Source organism: Urtica dioica, chromosome 11, assembly GCF_054948205.1.
Source record: "Urtica dioica subsp. dioica isolate 48M chromosome 11, U.dioica_male_clone48M_v1_H2, whole genome shotgun sequence".
Lineage (NCBI taxonomy): Eukaryota > Viridiplantae > Streptophyta > Magnoliopsida > Rosales > Urticaceae > Urtica > Urtica dioica.
In genome coordinates this window covers 21949827-21972188 of record NC_142766.1, presented here as the reverse complement: position 1 = coordinate 21972188, position 22362 = coordinate 21949827, and the positions used below count along the sequence as shown (strand labels likewise).

At 37.9% G+C, this 22362-nt stretch overlaps 2 protein-coding genes across 2 annotated transcripts; one reads left to right on the top strand and one right to left on the bottom strand.

The window, feature by feature from the left end:
* Positions 1-398: 398 nt before the first annotated feature.
* On the bottom strand, positions 399-4177 carry LOC149382416 (uncharacterized). Its single transcript, XM_089601493.1, has 6 exons — positions 4109-4177; positions 2820-3072; positions 2544-2719; positions 1828-2100; positions 1515-1637; positions 399-728 (listed from the first exon to the last, which is right to left on the bottom strand). The coding sequence occupies exons 1-6, from the start codon at positions 4175-4177 to the stop codon at positions 714-716; spliced, it is 909 nt and encodes a 302-aa protein (XP_089457619.1). The 3' UTR covers positions 399-713.
* Positions 4004-22244, top strand: ILA (putative protein kinase regulator ILITHYIA). The gene is made up of 60 exons (XM_089600957.1): positions 4004-4311; positions 4546-4922; positions 5020-5160; positions 5345-5726; positions 5920-6066; positions 6217-6401; positions 6488-6614; positions 6757-6830; positions 6925-7001; positions 7093-7129; positions 7214-7380; positions 7525-7708; positions 8178-8255; positions 8539-8658; positions 8766-8825; positions 9559-9690; positions 9911-9992; positions 10079-10251; positions 10421-10723; positions 10805-10921; positions 11083-11184; positions 11267-11416; positions 11524-11688; positions 11764-11940; positions 12136-12258; positions 12451-12537; positions 12637-12753; positions 13131-13303; positions 13775-13852; positions 13928-14075; positions 14303-14425; positions 14499-14555; positions 14629-14739; positions 14824-15015; positions 15086-15259; positions 15512-15622; positions 15714-15783; positions 15869-15947; positions 16213-16315; positions 16556-16726; positions 16818-16940; positions 17020-17133; positions 17411-17517; positions 17610-17661; positions 17755-17861; positions 17958-18017; positions 18098-18212; positions 18372-18482; positions 18603-18740; positions 18858-18980; positions 19110-19181; positions 19548-19660; positions 20131-20289; positions 20450-20546; positions 20623-20805; positions 20948-21142; positions 21225-21404; positions 21496-21628; positions 21715-21793; positions 21937-22244. The coding sequence occupies exons 1-60, from the start codon at positions 4197-4199 to the stop codon at positions 21977-21979; spliced, it is 7893 nt and encodes a 2630-aa protein (XP_089457083.1). The 5' UTR covers positions 4004-4196; the 3' UTR covers positions 21980-22244.
* Positions 22245-22362: the final 118 nt, after the last annotated feature.

Genomic DNA, 22362 nt, shown 5'->3' with positions numbered 1-22362 from the left:
GCGAAAAGTCGCACCCAAAAGTCTTGACTTTCGGGTGCGACATTTCGGTGCGACTTTCCGCACCTAAAGTCGCACCTAAAATGTCACCAAAATCCGTGGAAAAGGCGGGTAAAAGAGCATTGGGTGCGACTTTTGTCGCACCCGATAGTCAAAAGTCGCACCCGATAGTCAGTTTTGGGAAAAAAAAAAATAGTACTTTAGACGTCGCTCTATTATAAAGTGACTTTAAATCTTTGAAAAATGTAATTGTTAACTGTGATTTAGTTGTCATCTGATTTGAAAGTGACTTTGATTCTTAATTTATTTATAAAATAAAATGCAATTAAATGACATTACTTGATTTAATTTATTGAAACCTGTTATAAGCAATTAAGCAATTAAAAATAAAAAGCTGAATGAAACTTGTTATATTGAATTGCTTAATTGAAAAATAAAAATTATACCTAAATGGTCCATAATACACATAATACACAGAATAAAAAAATTGTTATAGCAATTCACAAGTTCAAGCGATTGGTCTCGTTAATATGACATTTAAATCCATAAAGCTAAAGCCTTCACTACCAAAGTGTTTCGAAACTCCTTCGCGTTGCATATCACCGTGTGGAAATAGCCCTCCGGCGAGGAGAGGAAGTTCGCGTAGTACATTAGGACGATTCTCGGGAGGTTGTCCCAACCCCATATGCAGTACTCTATGAACGGCCGAGATAGCATCATCCACGCCGACCCTGCGAAGAAAGGAAACATGTGTGGGTTTATTTTTCCACATTATTCTTAAAGGAAAATAAAATCATTTATACATTTTCAAACAAATTTTACGTATAAATTTTCGTGTTTTTCTTTTTTTCGTGTTCCAAACATAGGGAGAAAAGAAGGTTATTGCTATATAGTACACCGAGTACATAAGATTTAAGTACAGAACCAAGTGTTGGTGATCTAATCCAAATTTAGACACTTCTGCTACAAAGTTTTAAAATGAACTCAAGTGTTCATAAAAAGAGTTCAATGAATCTATTCTTTTAGGTGAGGAGTTTGTTTTCAGGGGAGAGTAGTTTTTGTTTTTGTTTTTATTTTGGTTGTTCTTTAATGGGAGTTAGCTCAGACTCGTGAATAAAATGTTGAGTACCAAATTGAGGCAAGCTTCCTTAATTAAAAAGAGTAGCTACCAATAATATGACAGATTTCTACCAATGAACTGAGTTCTACCAATGAACATATTAAACAAATAAGGCCGTCCTAAAATCAAACAATAAACAAACAAACCAATTGATAATAAAAACAAACAGTATAAAACTAATCCTAAAACTTCAAAGCAATAGATCGTTCGAAAAAAATTAATCACCTGAGAGAAGTATAAACACATTCAGACATACACACAAGTCATTTCAAACTCCAAACATACTCAACAAGTTCAAACACTCAGCAATAAAACACACACACACTCAGCAATAAAACACACACATTCAGCAAAAATTCTTGAGAACAAATTCTTTCTATAAATATAAAATCAGAACCTGAATGGAGGAGCAGATCGCGGCAACGAGGCATAGGAGCTGAGGGCGGTGACGAGGCAGAGGAGATGTAGGAGCAGAAGGCTTGTTCCACGCCAGCCGCAGATTATCGTCCGGTCGAGGGCTCTGCCGTAATGACACGATTCACAAACACACACTCAGCAATAAGTTCACAAACACACACTCAGCAATAACTCAAACAGCGGTAAACAAAAAAGCAACAAAGTGTTAGGAGATCTAGACATTGAGTAGGTCTTTTTTTTGTTGTTAATTATCATGCTGTCATACAGAAAAACCAAACTCAAACTAGCATCACCAATATGTGAGGCTGAGACGGTGAGGTTGTGAGGGCCAGAGACGGGTCGAGGTTGAGAGAGAGGCGGAGAGGTGGAGAGGTGAGTCGAGGAGGCGGCAGAGAGCGGCCTCGGCGTGGCGGTCCAGTTGGTGTACGGCCGGACTCACTCCCATGCCGCGGAACAGCCTCTCCACGGTGTGGCACATGCAACACCCTCCCACTCCGAACACCGCCACCGCACTCTCCGCCGCCAACGCCGCCACCTGATCCAGCGCCGCCGCCTCCGTCACGTGGCTGTACGAGATTTGAGAAAAATAAAATAAAAATCGAAAAAAAAATTGAAACCCATGAACCAACCCAAATTATCACCAAACGAGCCACAAAACACTCCAGAATCATCAAACTAATCTCAGAAATTAAAAGCCCGAAATCATAATTCCTCAACCCTAATTTTTTTCCAATTTTCGGCCAAAAATTCCCAGCTTTAAAACCCTGTTTTCAAAAATTCATAACTCACACAAATCTCAACGGATTTACACGTTCTTGGTCATTTTAGAAAGCCCATAACATCTACTTTCCAGGAAAAATATCAACAAATCCAAATTAAATCGGTACTGATCTGACCACGTCAATTTACAGACTCAGCAAAAAAAAAAAATCGAATCCTAAAGAACTAATCTGGACCATAGATATAATAGCTTGTATGTCTTGATTTCCACAGCATTGTGGCATTTTACCTGGATTCCGATAGAGCCGGTGGAGCCGACGATGGAGATGGGCTTGGGCCTATCCCAAGAGTGTCGGCCCAATTCGGGAACGGCTCGTCCGGGCCAGGCTGGCGGCGGCTGAGCCGAGCAAGAGACTCTTCTTTGAAACGCCAATCTCGAGTCCTTTCTCTGAAAACCAAACCCGCCTAAACCACACACACACACACACAATCTCAAGGATTAAATTTTACAAAGATAATATCTCCATTTCGAACAAAGTATTGAACAATATAAAGCGGAACTTACTAACCACTCCACAAGAGGTCAAATCAAGGAACACAGAGGTGGAGTTGAATCGACGGCGTGGCTCGTATGTTAGAGCTGAGCTCGATCTGAAGTTGGTCGATAGCTTTCTTTCCTCTTTTTTTTTCTTTACTGTGATGTTTGTTAGGTGAAGTTGAAGAAGAGAAAAGAAGCAGAGGGAGAGAGAGACGCGAATGAGGAGAGAGGGAGAGAAAAATGAGGCGGTGTAGTGGTGAGGTAAGGAGAGAGAAATGACCTAGGGTATTTATATGGGCCAATTATTGTTTTTTTTAATATACATTAAACAATTTCGTGTAGACAAAAAGGAGGGAAAATGTGACCGCTCAAATGTTTTGGACTTTTGGGTGCGACCAAGTCGCACCGAAAAGTTCTAATGGACTATTGGGTGCGATAAAGTCGCACCCAAAAGTTTTGACGGACTTTTGGGTGCGATTTTTCGCACCCAAAAGTTAAAAAATCAGCGAAATTTTTTAGATGCTTAATTGACTTTTAGGTGCGACTAGTCGCACCTGAAAGCGTCAATTGGTGCGACTTTTAGGTGCGAAAAATCGCACCTAAAAGTCTTGCGCACCGGAAAACTGAATTTGTAGTAGTGTAAGTTAGAATATAATAGGTCCAAAAACATGTTATTATTCGTTCTTATGTTGGAGGGTCCTACGTTCGTATTTTCCCAAAACCCTATGAAGATTACCAAGGGTCACCACGCCCCTCTAGAAATATGACTATTTAATATTAAGATCACGTGTGTCCAAGTACCAACGGATCATGCTCGCGCAGTTTACCTTGGGGGCTAATAATGGATATTTGGACGGAAATATTAAACACATGATACATATCATATTTTCCCTTAACTTTACTATTGAAGGGAAAATAGTAAATTGAGGTAACTCAATTGGCGTACACTTCCGACACTAGTTCTAGTTCGAGGACGTCGAGTTCTCATTAAAAAGAAAACGACAAATTTATTTTTTGAAAGGAAAAAGAAAACGACATGCGTCTGAAGGAGTTTGGGCCTAAAATGTATTTTCAGCCCATTTAGGATCTACGTGGACTTAACCCTAGAATGGGCCCAATTCGATGTACATAGAGGCCTCAAGTCCCAAATCGCCTCCGAATCCGACCCGTTTGTTTATATTCGCTCTCTTTGGCGAATGTAATGTAAGAGACTAAAAAAACACGAACCTTTTTTTTACATCATCATCATCAACGCACGATAGACTGTGAGAGTATTCTTAGCTTTCGCTTCTTGGAAAAGACTAAACCCTAGTAACCAGCCAAACAAGCTCTGTTTCTCCGATAGTGTCGAGCCATAAGAGAGACGATAAGCTCCGAGTTCTCATCGCCGTGGAGTCTCTAGCAATGGCCACCCCATCGGAGTCTCTCGCCTCCATCTCGGGGTTGGTCTCCACTTCCTCCACAAAGAATCGGATTCAAATCTTCCGATACCAAATCCCCCAGATTGTCGCCAATTCAGGTCACTCGATCGAACCTGTCTCTTTTCTCCGCTTTCATTTCGAGTCAAATGCGTGTTTCTGAAACGAATAGGTTGTTCTAGTGTAGCTCCACTTATGAGACGAGAAGAAAATTGTAGTTGTTGTAGGGGAAACAATTTTGTTCTACAAGCGAAACATCTATAGATTCGCATTCGTATTCGGAATTCTTTTATTTTCCTCTTTGGCTATAATCAGAATTGCCTCGGATTCTGCAGAAATGAATGCTGAGATAGCGTCGATGCTCGTCGATATCATATTCAAGACTCTGTATGTTTACGACGAGCGAGTGTCGAGGTTCACCGTGGACGGCGTGATTGCTAATGCGCTAGGTGAGATGGTCTTCATGAAGAGCTTCGCTGGGGCGCTCGTTCAGGAAATGGAGAGGCAAGTGAAGGTTCGGTCCCCCGTGGGCGGCTTCAGGCTCCTCCAGTGGTCGTGCCTCCTCCTCGAGAAGAGCCAATTTGCCACAGTTTCTAAGAGCGCGTTCTGTAGAGTCTCCGCGGTGCAGGTGTCTCTGCTGCAGATCCTGCAGTCCGGAACTTTCCGTCAGAGAAGAGCTTGCAAACGGACGTTTTTTCATTTGTTTTCACTGGTAAAGTCTTTGTCTTGGTTTTGCTTCGTTGTGTTGTCCTCAAAATTTATGGATGATTTTGGGACCCACTTACTAGGTGAATATGTTTATTTTTCAGTCACCAGAAACATACAAAATGTATATAGAAGAACTTAAAGATGGGAAGATCGCATATAAAGATAGCTCTCAGTTTCTACGATTATTGATGGAATTCTCAAGTACCTCGAGTAGATCAGCTTCTCTCTATGAACAATGCAAGGTATGTGAGTTTTATTTTTGTGCTTGAAATTTATAGATTAACTTGGCTGTATCATGAATGTAGTCAGTGTGATAGATTTTGTCCTATATTCTTGGTGAAATTACTCACGTTAACAATGTTTTGTAAACTATCTTCTTTTTGTACGTGTCAAATCTAAGATGCAAGTTCCTATGATCTTGTGCAGCCAACATTTCTAGATATATACGTTAAAGCAGTTTTAAGCTCAAGAGAGAAGCCTATGAAAGGCCTCAGCGAGGCATTTCAACCCCTCTTTGCTCGCATGTCACATGAGGATTTCCAAAGTATTGTTTTGCCAGCTGCTCTTAAAATGCTGAAGAGGAACCCCGAGATTGTATTGGAAGCGATTGGAATTCTTTTGAAATCCGTAACCCTAGACCTGAGCAAGTATGCTCTTGAAATTCTTTCAGTGGTACTGCCACAAGCCCGACATGCGGAGGAGGGACGGAGGATTGAGGCTTTGTCAATAGTTTCCTGTTTGAGCAAAAAGTCAAGCAATCCTGATACTTTGGAAGCGATATTTAATGCTATAAAAGCTGTACTTGGAGGTATGCCTTAATTTAACATTATGTTTTGTTTTCTCAACAAAGGAAAATGAAAGTGGGAAAAATTTGCATGGTTTTTACTTATTAGTTAGGGCTACACTTATATATATATATATATATATATATATATATATATATATATATATATATATATGCATCATTTTCCTGTCTTAACACAATATATTGCTTACAACAGGCTCAGAAGGAAGACTTGCATTTCCCTACCAAAGAATTGGAATGATTAATGCGTTGCAAGAGTTATGCAGCGCTCCAGACGGGAAATACCTCAATAGCCTGTCACGGACAATATGCACCTTCCTCTTGTCTTGCTACAAGGATGATGGTAATTTTGTCATATCTCAGTGTTATTTATATTTTGAGCTGTCACCTTGTTCAGGAAGATCTTCGACTTCTTTCTCAGTTTCCAGCTTAATATTACTTCCATATTTGTTTTTTCTGGTAATGCTTAATTTAACTTCGGGTGTTTTTCAAGGCAACGACGAGGTTAAGCTAGCAGTTTTGTCAGCACTGGGGTACTGGGCAGCACGATCTGCTGATGTCATTCAACAAGATGTGGTTTCATTCATCACATCTGGTCTCAAGGAGAAGGAAGCATTAAGAAGGGGGCATATTCGCTGTTTACGTGTGATCGGAAAAAATGTTGATGCCGTTATACAGGTTTGTCGTGAACACGAGTTTTATTGGCTACACATATGTTCTTCTTGGTCTTCGTCCCGTTCATCAATTTTATTGTGCATTCTCAGATGTCATCATTGCTGGTGCCTCTCATACAACTTGTTAAAACCGGTTTCACAAAAGCAGTTCAACGTGTTGACGGAATATATGCCTTGCTTCTAGTCGCAAAAATTGCTTCTGTGGACATTAAAGCAGGTTTTCACAATCATTTTTTCCTGTCCTATATGTTTGGATCATTTATATGAACTCTAGATATCCATTTTCTGTCCATGTTTTGTTGTACCTCACTGTGTTTCATGTACGCAAATTTATTTTACAATTTGATCCTGATATCCAGAGGAAACAATTATGAAGGAAAAGATCTGGTCTCTGGTATCTCAAAATGAGCCTTCTCTTGTTCCAATAACGATGGTAGCCACTCATTTTTTTTGTTCTAGATCCATTTTTTACATTTTAGCCTTTCATTTCCTCTCATGATATAATAACCAGCTAACTTGTGTTGCAGGCCTCAAGACTATCAACTGAAGATTGCATAGCATGCATTGAACTTCTTGAGGTTCTAATTACAGAACATTTGAAGAGGTGCTATTTTATTTTTCTGTATGCATTTTTTGGGTTTTTTTTAGTTATTTGGAAAGTTGGTATTGATTGTCTTGAGTGTTGCTTCATACAGGATATCAGATGTGTTTTCAGTAAGATCACTGTTACCGGTAAGCTGCTTTGCAGGGATGATTATATATTTGTTCTTTGATCTAAATATCTGATTTACATTAGTGGTTTTTGGTGTTTTTCAGTTGTTAAACTTTGGATTATGCCACCAATGTTGGGAAATTCGAAAGACGGCTTATGATGCTACCAGAAAGATAATTGCTTCTGCCCCACAGCTAGCTGAAACTCTCTTGCTTGAATTTTCAAATTTTTTGTCTCTTTCTTCCGAGAAGCTAATTATTTCAAAAACAAGGTACATCAATGATACATGCTGGAAATATATCAAACTTCTAGTTATTGTAGTTTTGTGTCCTAGAACTAAAATTGAATTTGTATTTTAATTATTAGCTCCTCCTATGTTTTTATGTACGAGAGATCTAAATTAGTATTTCTGTAGTGACACAGATAGTTCAGTGGACACTCAAGTGCCATTTCTTCCATCTATAGAGGTTACAGTAAAAGCATTAGCTGTGATCTCAGCAGCTGCTCTTACTGTTAATCCAAGTGTCTGCGTTCAAGTCATGCTTTGTGCTCATCATCCATACCTAGTCAGCAGTGCAAAACAAGACTCAGTTTGGGCGGTAAATATATTCTTTCATATAGAAATTGTGTTTGGTGGTACCTAGCATAGCTTAGTTGGTAATTCCATACTACCTCGAAAGTGGAGATCGTGGTTTCAATCCCCACCAAAACTGCCCTTCAAAAAAAAAAAAAAAATTGAAATTATGTTTGAGTTTGATATTTAAAAGTTTTTTGCAAAGTTCAACTGCAGTCTAAAATGCACACCATAACATTCCCAGCTATATGCTCCATAACCAAAATATGCCATTCCAATATGATTCCCAATCTTTAGGTGAATAATCACAGTGATACCTCCAAATAGTTTCGCTCAATTTGCTATAGGTTTAGGTGTTTTGAATTCTCTCTCTTAATAAGACGATAGGGACAAGCCCGTAAATTTTTCCCTAAGTTTACCTACGCATATCTCAAATATATTTATTTTGTGTTTATGGTTGGCTAGTGTATTTTATCATTTTATTTTCATTTCAGAGGCTACGTAAATGCTCTCAAACATACGGTTTTGATATCATTGCCATCCTATCAGCTGATGTGGAGAGTCTGTGCAAGGTAAACTCAATACATGTAAAACAGCGCAGATTTAATTTTATTATGGATCAATGTGCCGCTTCCTTGCTGAATCGACAAGTTATAGAGCTTGTTTCTTATATAAAAAAAACTTTTAGTTGTTTATTTAATTTTAATTTTAATTTTTAAAAATGGTAAATAAAATTGAAGTGTTCCTTCAGACATTTGCTATGTAAAGGTACAGCGGTGCAGGTTTGAGCTCTCATCTATCTGATATGTGGTAGAGTAGCTTTGGCTTTCATAATAATTTCATGTTGATTTTCAGGGTCTCTTTGGAGCTATGGGGTTAGCAAGTCCTAATCCCCTAGAACAACAAGCAGCAATCTCCTCACTATCCACTTTAATGTCCATATCACCTGGAGAAACGTACTTAGAGTTTGAAAAGGTAAAATTCTTTATTTTCCTGCTGACATCGTATTTAGATAGTTTCCTGTTTATTTTCCATAATTTTAGATATTATTTATGCTGATTGAGGTCTTTATATTATGCCAGCACTTGAAAAATCTTCCAGACAGAGCTTCACACGATGTAATTTCAAAGGATGACATTCGGGTAATCCTTTGGCTTTCTTCTTGACTTTTTTGGTTTTTTCCCTCTCTATACGCATGTATGCCTCTGGTCTGCTTCGGTCGTAATCTCTCTGGCTTTGCTAGTTTTTTTCTATTAATAAAAGGTGTTTTTAAAAAAAAAAATTAAATGAAGATGCATAACATATCATAATACATAGTATGCCTACTACGTTCAGAAGGATTGTAAGAAAACTTACTTTATGAGAATTTCAATAAGTCTCCGCAATTTTAATTAAAGATACAGCAAATAGTGCTTATATATATACACACAAAAGGCAAGTGCCCCAATGATTGGAAGTAAAACGTCAATATAAAAGACTTGGTGTATGACTGCTTGTTTTATAAGTTGGTGTTCCATTAACCCCAAGGAGTTCGTCTAGAGGTAAGGGTGATTCTTGGGACCATGTCCGTCCCCGGTTCGATTCTTCTTGGACGCAACAATTGGGGCCACTGGGATAGTCTCTCGGTTGATATTGGCAGGGCCTCGTGGATTTTAGTCGGGTCTAACTCGAACACCGCGGTTTTAAAAAAAAAGTTGGGTGTTCCATCAACAGTCATTTAATTCAAACGTTAAAAAATATGTTTGGATTGATAGTCTTTATCTTACTTTGGAATTTGTCACTCAATCTAATATTTTACTTGCTGATACGATTCAACTTGCACATTGTTGAGTATGTCCCTTAATTATACGCCTTGAATAAAATTATCTCTTTCAGATCTTCCGCACTCCTGACGGTATGCTTTCCAATGAGCAAGGTGTTTACGTTGCAGAAACCATTGTTACTAAGAACATGAAGCAAGCCAAAGGACGTTTTCGAATGTATGATGATGATGATGACGATGATGTGGTAATTCTCATTGCCGCCTTTAACTTATAAGGGTTCTCGTGTTGTATGGGGTTCAATTTCTCATGAGGACCTATCAAGTTATATAGTTGAGTTTCCTCCTTCCCAGAATCCATGGGTTGCGTTGGAGTATCCAATGCATATATATGTGTGAGCGCGCATATGTCTATCTTTAAGTTTGAATTATCTTTTAATAATGTTCTGTATTTATTTTTTAACACAGGGCAATGTTAATTCTAACCATTCTACAAAAAAGGAAGTTAGCGTCGCTGGGAAAAGGGATCCAATAAAATCCTCAAAGAAACCTGGCATGTGATGTTAAATTTTCTTTGGTTTGTGATAACATTCTACTCTGGCAAGTATTTGACGTATTTATAAAAATAATTAACACCAGACAAAGGAAAGACTGCAAAAGAGGAGGCGCGTGAGGTGTTGCTTAGAGAGGAGGCGTCCATACGTGCAAGAGTACAGGAAATACAAAACAACATGTCTCTAATTCTTAGAGCTCTTGGAGAGCTGGCAGTTTCAAATCCAATTTTTGCGCATAGCCAACTGAACTCTCTGGTTTGTTTTCTACATCTTACTTAAATTATAATTACGATTTGTACCTTGTCTAAGGAAATCCTAATAATGATATATTAAATGTATATATATTTGCCAGCATTTTCTTTTTCAGAAATTTGAGCTATTTCTTGTAATGAAAAAGACTAATATTCTATTTATCTTGTGTCAGTTCAAGTTTGTTGATCCACTGTTAAGATCTCCAATAGTAGGTGATGTGGCCTACGAAACATTGATTAAGCTCTCCAGGTGTCTTGCCCCACCTCTTTGTCATTGGGCCATTGACATTGCGACTGCTTTACGCTTGATTGCGATTGATGAAGTTCATGTTCAGTTGGATCTCATTCCTTTAGCCGGTGAAGGGGAAGATAATGAAAGACCGTCTTTAGGTCTCTTTGAGCGGATTGTGGCTGGCCTTTCAGTGTCTTGTAAATATGGACCCCTTCCAGTGGATTCGTTTACTTTCATTTTCCCAGTTAAGTTCTCTCTTGCTTTCTATACATCGAGTACTGCTTAATGGTGTCTCTCTTTACTTATCATTCTGTTTTTTTCTCAGATAATTGAAAGGCTTCTCTTATCTTCAAAGAAGACATCGGTTCACGGTGACGTGCTTCGCATTCTTTACATGCACATGGATCCTTTGTTGCCCCTTCCTAGGCTTCGAATGTTATCAGTTACGTATCACGACTTTGTTATTGGCAATGATACCAATCCTTTCCATTTTTTATTTTCGTTTCTCCTTTTTTGGTTATAGTTTTCGTGGTTCTTACAAAAAAAGTAGTTGTCCAAGTAATGTTCTGCTCTTCCTCTAGAACTCATTCCTTTTTTTTTCAGGTTCTTTATCATGTACTTGGTGCCATTCCATCTTATAAAGCATCTGTTGGGCCTGCATTGAATGAGTTGTGTCTAGGTCTGCAGCCAGATGAAGTGGCGCCTGTATACTTGCTAACTTAGCCTCTAATTTTCCTTTTTTTTTAGTGTTAAATTGTCAATCATTATTATAATATACATTTTTCAGGCTCTGTACGGAGTTTATGCGAAAGATGTTCATGTTAGAGTGGCCTGCCTGAATGCTGCTAAGTGTATCCCTGCTGTCGCGAGCCGATCTCTTCCTCAAGATGTTGAAATTGCTACAAGCATCTGGATTGCATTACACGACCCCGAAAAGGTTTGGCTTTCTAGATTTTTCCCTAGAGTGTGAAATATTAGAGCGTCTTGCCTGTTTAAAATATCATGTTATACAAATGAATTTATCTTTATGTTATGTCGCTTCAGTTAGTTGCAGAAACTGCAGAAGATATATGGGATCGATATGGGTACGACTTTGGGACTGATTTTTCTGGACTTTTTAAAGCTCTTTCCCATGTGAATTACAATGTACGGGTGGCTGTCTCCGAGGCATTAGCAGCTGCTTTAGACGAAAGTCCAGATACCATACAGGTGAATTTAATTTAGTGAGCTCTTCATTTTCTTTTACCACAAAATATTTTATTGACGATATTATTGATCTTGTAGGAGTCTCTCTCTACTTTGTTTTCTTTGTACATCCGCGATGCCGGTCTCGTGGAGGACAATGTTGATTCTGGTTGGCTGGGTCGACAAGGTGTTGCTTTGGCGTTGCACTCTGCTGCTGATGTATTGAGAACAAAAGACCTACCCGTTGTTGTGACATTTCTGATTTCACGAGCACTGGTAGGATTTGTAATTCTTATATCACAATTTCTCCTCTGGTTGTTCTTGTAGGTGAAGAAACATAGTTTAATCAAGTTCATGTATAGCTAGTTTATAACTTTGGGGATTAATTGTTTTTTCTTTTTGCCCTTAGAGGAAGGAAAAATGTAATGCATCCTCATTTCAATTCTCTGTTATTGTGTTTCGAACTTGCAGGCAGATCCTAATGCAGATGTTCGAGGAAGAATGATAAATGCCGGTATTATGATTATTGATAAGCATGGCAAGGACAATGTGTCCTTACTGTTTCCCATCTTTGAGAACTACTTGAACAAAAAGGTTGTGTTTCTTTCTGAGGACATATGTTTCCAAAACCATCTGTCACCTTTTATTCCTGCTATATAGATTTGAGAAAATTTTGGTTAGTGTTTTTTTTTTTTAATAACCATTTTTCATTAGAATTGAACTCTTGTTTTCATATGTCTTTTGCATTATTAATTTATCATCTTTGTTTGCTGATTCTCTTCTTAGGTCACAGTAACAGATGAGGGAAACTACGATTTGGTTCGTGAGGGTGTTGTTATCTTCACCGGCGCATTAGCAAAACATTTGGATAAGGTATTGATTTCGTGCGATATTTCCTTAACATTTTTCCATTTCGAGATTGTCACTATAGTTCTAATTCATTTTTCTTTTAACATCTGCATTTTTGAGCAGGATGATCCTAAAGTGCATACTGTCGTGGAGAAGTTGCTTGAGGTGCTGAAGACTCCTTCAGAAGCTGTTCAAAGAGCGGTATCCTTGTGCTTAGCTCCTTTAATGCAATCAAAGCAGGTATAGAACAAGTCTCTAGATTGCTTGGGAATGTTATTTTTATTTTTATATTACCTTTGTATTGAGGTCAGGTTATATACTTGTTTCTTAGTATATCATTCATTTACTTTTCGACAGTTGCTGATTTTGTGCAAAGTTCATCTGGAAAAACACTTTTTTTTTAAGGAAGGAAATCTGGAAAAACACTGTTACAAACTGCCAATGCATTTAAAAAAAAAAGTTTACTTCCCTCCAAAAAAAACTTGAAAATTTGTGCAGATGAGCAAATTTCCATTGTGTCATATTATTATATTGACTATGTGAACTAGTGTGTAAATGCTCAGACTAACTCATTATTTTTTTTAAGGAAATCTAAATTAAATTTTTTCTTGCAAAAGGATGATGGACCAGCCCTTGTTTCCAGACTGCTGGATCAATTGATGAAGAGCGACAAGTATGGGGAACGGCGTGGAGCGGCTTTTGGACTTGCTGGAGTGGTCAAAGGATTTGGAATTCCTTGCTTGAAAAAGTATAACATTGTTGTTGAACTTCGAGAAAGTCTCGCAGACAGGTATTTTCTAGATCAAAATTTAAAGCCAAGAATGCAAAATGGTCTCTTGAATTTGTTCTTCTATGAGGTGTTTAGTGCTAATTCATGCTATAAAATCTTATTTAAGAAAAATATGTTTCAATAGATAGTATTTCCTATGAACTTTTTTTTTTTGGTGAGAAATTATCGGGATGCGGAGAGAATTGAATAAACAATTATCTTTGATTTGTTGGAAGAGACTGGTTTGTTATGTAACTGGCTTTATAAGCTTCATTAACTGAATTGATTTTGTGATGCAACTTCTCTAATATGAATCCTTATTGAAGTTTTTACGAAGGGCTGAGCATCATTATTATTTTCTTTTACCATTTTGTTTTATATTTTAACTTTGGAAGTGAAGTTGTGATTCTGTCCTGTGCGTATGAGCGTGACTTCGATGTGGACTAGCTGTTCACTTTACAGTTGCAGTTAACTGTTTTATATTGATTCCAGGAATTCTGCAAAACGCCGCGAAGGAGCATTGCTGGCGTTTGAGTGCCTTTGTGAAACACTTGGGCGACTGTTTGAACCGTATGTACAACACCATATATTGCTTAAAATTTCTTGTTTTTGACAGGCCTGACTTCTTTTTTTCCTTATCCATAGGTATGTAATTCAAATGTTACCAGTTCTACTGAGTTGTTTTTCCGATCAAGTTGTGGCGGTACGTGAAGCTGCTGAGTGTGCTGCTCGTGCAATGATGTCTCAACTTAGTGCTCATGGGGTGAAGTTGGTCCTTCCTTCTTTGTTAAAGGTATTTATCTGGTCCTTGAGGTATAAGTAGTTTCTCTGTGCTAGAAACACTGTATATGTTTGTTACCTCTTTTTTTTCAAAAAATTCGGAGTAACACTCTGTTTCATAGAAGAAAATAATATACAGAAAACACATTTAATACTTTTTTTTTGTGGTGTATTGTTGGTTTGAGGTTCATATTAGTTCTTAAAACAATATACTTATTGTTTCATTATTGTTCTATCTAGGGTCTTGAAGATAAAGCTTGGAGGACAAAGCAAAGTAGTGTTCAGCTACTCGGTGCTATGGCCTATTGTGCTCCTGAGCAATTGTCTCAATGTCTTCCGAAAATTGTTCCAAAACTCACTGAGGTAAATATGATCATAACTGTAATATACTGCTTGACTGGAGCCCGACCCCTCTTTTTAATTTGTATGCATGCAGGTTATAACAGATACCCACCCTAAAGTTCAGTCTGCTGGGCAAACGGCACTTCAACAGGTTTTAGTTTGTCTGATTCATTTGGCATTTAGTTTTAAGATTTTTTTCCCCAATAACTTTTGTGGTTTTGTAGGTTGGGAGTGTTATACAGAATCCAGAAATTTCTTCCCTCGTCCCCACTCTTTTGATGGGTCTTCAAGATCCAAATGAGTATACAAAATACTCTCTTGATATTCTTCTACAGGTAATGTCGCACTTGATCTCTTATTTATTTACAGCATATTCTGCGTTTCTTTGCTTGCTAAAATGTTTGATTTTATTTCTGCAGACAACTTTCGTCAATTCAATTGATGCCCCATCACTTGCACTTCTAGTTCCAATTGTACATAGGGGACTAAGGGAACGGAGTGCTGACACCAAAAAGAGAGCAGCACAAATAGTTGGAAATATGTGTTCATTAGTTACAGAACCAAAATATATGATTCCTTACATAGAATTGCTTCTACCTGAAGTGAAGAAGGTATCATTTTATAGACATGCATTTTCATTTGATGAGGGGCACTTCTCATTTTTCCTAATGACTTCAATAGGTTCTTGTGGATCCAATTCCCGAAGTTCGTTCTGTGGCAGCAAGAGCACTTGGATCGCTTCTCCGTGGAATGGGTGAAGAAAAATTTCCAGATCTTGTTCCATGGTTGCTAGATACACTAAAATCTGATAATAGCAACGTTGAACGTTCTGGAGCTGCCCAAGGATTGAGCGAGGTTGTTACATTTTTGCTAAGAAGTGGAATATCGTGTCTGTTCCCCTTGCCATACGTAACCTTGGCAAATGCAGTTTATAATGTGTTCTAATAATGATAATCACAAAGTGCCATAAGGCAGTACCTTATCTTCATTTAACACTATTTCATTTGGGGAGTGAGTTTGTATATATTCTTGGGGATCGTTATTTTTCCTAGGCGCTCTGTGTCTATTGCTTATTGTTAATAAATGCTTTGGTATGTCATTCTCCAGGTTTTGGCCGCATTAGGGACGGAGCACTTTGAGCGTTTACTTCCAGATATAATTCGGAACTGTTCACATCAAAGAGCACCTGTGCGTGATGGATATCTCACGTTGTTTAAGGTGATCACTGTGCTCTATGATTGCGTGTGTATTGTCGTTTTAGATGTCCAGCTATTAATCGTTTTTTATGTCAATTTGTTTGTATTTGTAGTATTTCCCAAGGTCTCTGGGTGTCCAATTTCAGAAGTACTTGCAGCAGGTCTTACCTGCAATTATAGATGGTAAAAATGTATTTCATAAATTTTTACACTGTAAATAGATTTTAAAGTGCTTATTTTATGTCCTTAAACTGTTCCACTATTTTAGGTCTTGCCGATGAGAATGAGTCTGTACGTGAGGCTGCACTAGGCGCAGGTCATGTCCTGGTTGAGCACTATGCAGTAACGTAAGGCTCTAATGTTCATCTTTTCCTCCTCTTGCGTTCTTCTTTGATTTATAAAAAGAATTGAAAATGTATTTATCGAAAAGAGCCCTATATGCTGAAACAAAAAAAGAAAAAAGAAAAGTAAAAGAGGTACATTCCACAACTTCTTAGAATCAGAAGCATGCTTATAAGTTGCAGAGGCTTGCATTATATTTCCTATATTTTGTGCTGGATTTCTGTACTTCATCTTTTTATTTACTGAATTTCCTTTCCAACATCTTTTCAGATCTTTGCCTTTGCTCCTTCCGGCTGTTGAGGATGGCATCTTTAATGATAGTTGGCGTATTCGACAAAGCTCTGTTGAATTGTTAGGGGATCTATTATTCAAGGTAATGTTATGAGGCTGGACAATTTTAAAGTTATTTGTTTAGGGTACGCAATGGCATGAAGAGCTGTTAATCTATTAGTAGAAGTTGGAAATACGCATTTTAGGCGAGTTCTGGGTCTTTCGAGTAACTGTTTGTCCACAATCACCGTTCGCAAAATTATTATCAAAATCCACTTGTCCTTTTTTGGAGGTGTTCTTGTGCTTGACAAAGCTCCGTGGAATTGTTTTGCATTCCTTTCAGGTTGCTGGAACTTCTGGGAAAGCTTTACTCGAGGGTGGTAGCGACGACGAAGGTTCTAGTACTGAAGCACATGGGCGTGCTATCATCGAGGTTCTTGGAAAGGAAAAACGCAATGAGATCCTTGCTGCTTTGTATATGGTTCGAACAGATGTCAGTTTATCAGTGCGACAGGTAGGGATAACAACTTATCCAGGGTGGCAATATCGTGTTTATCTGTGTTCGGGTCAAGAACATCCAGAGACTGAATCATATCTTTTACCAGGCTGCTTTACACGTTTGGAAAACTATTGTTGCCAACACTCCAAAGACTCTTAGGGAGATAATGTCAGTCTTGATGGATACTCTGATTGCTTCTCTTGCATCCTCGTCTTCTGAGAGGCGGCAGGTGCGCACTAATTCTATTTGGCTGACATATTATAAAGTCTGTAGTGTATCAAACGTTGCTAACTCTTCCTTTTTTGTAGGTGGCTGGGAGGGCTCTCGGCGAGCTTGTCCGGAAGCTTGGGGAAAGAGTGCTTCCTCTCATCATACCAATTTTATCTAAAGGGCTGAAGGACCCCGACATGGGCAGAAGACAAGTTAGTTTCATTTTTCCCATCTGCTAAAAACATTTAATGTGGATAAATACTATTCTCATTTTCATAGACGTTCTTTTTATCATGCCTTTTGTGCTGTGACGTAGTTTCTGCACGATTTTAGCTTTTGTAAGTAAAATGCTATAATCTTACCCTTCCGAGTAGAATGGGAATGTTCAGACTATGAATGCTCTACCAGTAGTGCCATGGTCGTTAATACTTTTTAGTTTTTTTAGTCACAGTACTTATATGTAACTAAATGGTTTGCACGATTTACCAGGGTGTTTGCATTGGTTTGAGCGAAGTGATGGCAAGTGCAGGAAAAAGTCAGTTGATAAGTTTCATGGATGAGCTTATTCCAACTATTCGGACGGCACTGTGTGACAGGTATTGCTTCTCCCTTTTTTCTCTTCTTTTTTTTTGGATTTTAGAAATGTTTTTCCACGCAGAAGAGTTCATGTTGTTTTGTCTGCTTACAGCACGCCTGAAGTTCGGGAGTCTGCAGGTTTAGCATTCAGTACCCTTTACAAGGTGATTGTTTTGAATTTTATAATTTGAAATTGTTCTCATTTCATCTGAGATATTTTTTCGTAAATTTAATGAGCAACAAAATGACGGATGCAGAGTGCTGGACTGCAAGCAATTGATGAGATTGTTCCTACGCTGTTGCGTGCCTTGGAGGATGACGAAACGTCTGATACTGCTCTAGACGGCCTCAAGCAAATTTTGAGGTATTTCAATTTACATATAATCTTGCTTCCCTTCTTAGCCTTATGTTATTTACCCTCATATCATCATTTATATATATTTTATTTTATCCTTTTCAGTGTCAGAACAGCAGCTGTGTTACCTCATATCTTGCCCAAGCTGGTTCAACTACCCCTTTCGTATGGCTTTCTTTCTCAAATTTGCATTGTCTTTAACTTGTTTTCATCACTTGTTCTAATTTGGGTTTGGCTATGTTCAGTGCCTTCAATGCACATGCTCTAGGAGCTCTGGCTGAAGTTGCTGGGGCTGGTCTTAATTCCCATCTTTCCTTAATTCTTCCCTCTCTTTTGTCTGCAATGGTTGGTGATGACAAGGTACGTAGCTAGAATTATATCTTTTGACATATATGTCTCCTCTCTTCTAAACTCAAGACTACATACTTTTCCTTATTATTTTTGGTGGCTTTACCTCATTCTATCCTGTCCTCTAGAGGCTGCACTGTTCTCAATATTAGTTACCCGTGGCATGTGTAGGAGGTTCAAAACTTGGCTAAAGAGGCTGCAGAGACTGTGGTGTTAGTTATCGATGAGGAAGGCGTTGAATGTCTTTTACCGGAGCTTCTTAAAGCTTCCAATGATAGCCAGGTAGGATTGAATTACATGTAATTTGAGTTTTTATTTATAGCCACAATTCTTTAGTTTATGGCTACGTAACACCATATGGATGTCTAACCCTCAATAACTTGTTTCCACCTATTTTTTCAGGCCTCAATAAGAAGAAGTTCTGCATATCTCATCGGATATTTCTTTAAGAACAGCAAACTATATTTGGTAGATGAAGCTCCCAACATGATATCTACCCTGATTGTCTTGCTTAGTGATTCCGATTCATCCACGGTTCCGGTGTGTTAGTCCTAGCTCAAATCATTGCATATTTTTATATATCCATTCTCTCATGGAGTCTCAATCTGGCCTCATTTTTTTAAATATTTACATCAAATGTGACGTTCTGTACAACAGGTTGCTTGGGAAGCTTTGTCGAGGGTTGTCAGTTCCATCCCCAAAGAGTTGCTTCCTTCACATGTTAAACTAGTACGTGATGCTGTATCTACAGCAAGAGATAAAGAGCGGAGGAAAAAGAAGGTGGTTATCTTTTTTATTTATTTATTTAAATTAAGATGGTTTGAATAAAAAATCTGTATTTTGCTATACAGTGGCTGCGTTTTTATGTATGGTATGTTAATCTTAATCATTGTGTTTGTTTATCTGCAGGGTGGACCAGTTCTCATACCAGGATTTTGTCTACCAAAAGCACTTCAACCCTTGCTTCCTATATTTCTTCAAGTATGCAGCTTTTTTTTTTTTTTTTTTTTCCAATTTATTTCGTAATCTTAACTTTAACTTGGGTCTCTTTTCTGCTTCTGCATTGAATATACTGATCTTCTGTGTTAGCACGTGTGGGATTTGTATTTTTTATCATCATCAAATTACGTCCCCCCCATAATTTCTGCAGCTTGGCTGAGAAAACTTTAGCTATTAGTTTTTGGGTTTGAAGTCATTGCAAATGGTATATAGTAGATATTAGTGTTCTTCTATGTTAATATTTGTACGTAGTTAGCTTCCCCATCCCAGATTTGATATTGGTCTATTTCATCGCGTTCGTTTTTATTGCTTCTGTAATTGTGACATTATTTTATTTATTTCTTCTAGGGTCTGATTAGTGGATCTGCCGAATTGAGAGAACAAGCAGCAGTTGGTCTTGGGGAACTGATTGATGTGACTAGTGAAGAATCACTGAAAGCGTTTGTTATCCCGATAACCGGGTATGTATTCTGAAACCTTATGAAGTCCAGACGATTAATGGAAACTTAAAGTTGCATAAATGGATTTTGTAACCTTTTTACTCCCCTATGGATTTTGTAACTATAAAAACTGATTTTTGGATTAGTGATGTGTAAAACCTTTAAATTACAGAAGGATAGAGTTAATGACTCCATTTCAGTGTCTACATATGTATCTGCATATGCATGTCTGATTTATGTGGAGACATGATGAATTAGCATCTTATAAATTTTGAAAGAAGATAATTTGGTCTGTCAGTGTATTTACAAAAGAAGGTAGTTTAATGAATACTATAAAAAAAAGGTATTCATGACTCAAAAGTGACGTCTGCTGAGACAGGCTGTTGCAAACACAAAACTGTCCTTAATGTGACAGCTTTTTATGCTTGTGATAATCATACATTTTGTAAGTTTATTGATCTGGTTTCGGTTTTAATTTGTTTTTCCAACAGGCCCCTTATTCGGATAATAGGCGATCGTTTCCCATGGCAAGTCAAAAGTGCCATTCTGTCTACTTTAACCATCATAATAAAAAAGGGTGGGCTGGCTTTGAAACCTTTCCTTCCTCAGCTGCAAACAACATTTGTCAAATGTCTCCAGGATAGCACTAGGTAAATTTGTACTAATTTCTTTGACGATCTTGTGAGCTTGTATTTATTTTATTTGTAGGGATTCTCTCTTTGGTAGAAACCATTATATGCATTTTCTACATGTCACATGATCAATGAGTCAGTTTGTGCTGTATTTAATTCACTTAAATTTTGAGAGCAGGACCGTACGTTCAAGTGCTGCCCTAGCACTTGGGAAGCTTAGTGCTCTTAGTACCAGGATTGATCCGCTAGTGGGTGACCTACTTAGCAGTTTGCAGGTGAATACTATTCTGCATCTTGGTACATATTTGTTTTCAGCCAGATTACTAACAGCGAGCTAATTTGATTGTTCAGGTATCAGAAGGTGGTGTTAGAGAAGCAATTTTGTCTGCTCTCAGAGGTGTCCTAAAACATGCTGGGAAGAGTGTTAGCGATGGTGTTAGATCCCGTGTCTATGCGAGTATGAAAGATTTGATTCATAATGATGATGATCAAGTTCGAGCATCGGCTGCAACCATATTGGGTATCACATCACAGGTATAATTCTGCATTTGCATTTATATTTTTTTCCTTCTGAATCACATTATATTCACATAATGCAATGCAATAATGATATATGTACTTTTCAGATTATTATTATGTTCAGTTTCTGACCTGAGGTTCCTTTGATGTATTACAGCACATGGAAATTGGGCAGCTAACTGAGTTGCTTCAGGAACTCTCAGAATTGGTCGCTTCTACAAGTTGGTCTGCGAGGCACGGTTCAGTACTGGCAATCTCATCAGTTCTGAGGCACAATCCATCTGCAGTTTGCTCTTCTAAAGTATACCCATCTATTTTGAACCACCTCAAATTAAACTTAAAAGACGAAAAGGTAATTCTGGCGCGAAACCATCTGATGATTATACTTATGTATATGTGTTGTTGACAGAATTTTTTTTAAATTCTCGAAACAGTTCCCTCTTCGTGCGGCTTCAACAAAGGCATTTGGAAAACTTTTGCTCCACCAAACTAAGAGCGACCCCTCAAACACTTCCGCGCATTTGGATATCGTTTCGTGTCTGGTTTCAGCGCTGCGAGACGAATCTAGCGAAGTCCGGCGAAAGGCATTATCTGCTCTAAAAGCAGTTGCTAAAGTATGTACATTTTTTTTTGTCTGTGACCGAATTCTAATAAAATGGTGAGTCTTGAGGAATCTCATATCATATATCGCAAATGGTATTGCAGGCAAATCCATCGATCATTGCGGGTCACATCAATGCCATTGGTCCTGCACTTGCAGAGTGTTTGAAGGACGGAAGTACACCCGTGAGACTTGCTGCAGAGAGATCTGCTTTGCATATCTTCCAACTGACAAAGGGTAATTTCTTTTCTGTTTCAATGAAATCTCATAGCTGTGAGGAGCAAAAATCTTTACATGTTAATGAGTTTTTCCCCTTTTTACAGGTACTGAAAATGTTCAAGCTGCACAAAAATTCATCACCGGTTTGGATGCTAGACGGATATCTAAGTACAATGATCATAGGTAATAATGAAGCGGATACAGAATTGCTTCCTTTTTTTTTTCTTTTTTTCTTTTTTTCTTTTTTTCATGTGCCCTTGAGTTTCTTATTTTGATTGTTTATTTATTCATCATTGTCATTTCTGAAAATCTACTTCAATGTGCAGTGATGGTAGTGACGGCAGTGAAGATGAATCAACAAACACCTGAAAAGTAGTATGTTTTAAGAACCCAAATCAGTTCAGAGAACCTAGTTTGATTCTACGCCTTTTTGTCCTCGAATGACACAAACAAAATATATCACAGATAGAAAACTTGATACCCAATTTTTCGGACCTGGGTGTATTTTGAGGATCATGTATAGAAATCATTAGTGGGATTTTTGTTGTGATGTATTTCCCTTTTTTTTATAGCCTTAATCAACTAGAATCAAATTGTTTATTTGCATCGAATAAAAATGATCTTAAATTTGCAACCGGGTTATCGTGTGCATAGATATCCTATCATTTATCTGGTTAGTATCTGCGCATATGTATATCAACAACAAAAACTTGGGTCACAGGTCTCAATTCCTAAAAGATGATCGCCGTGAT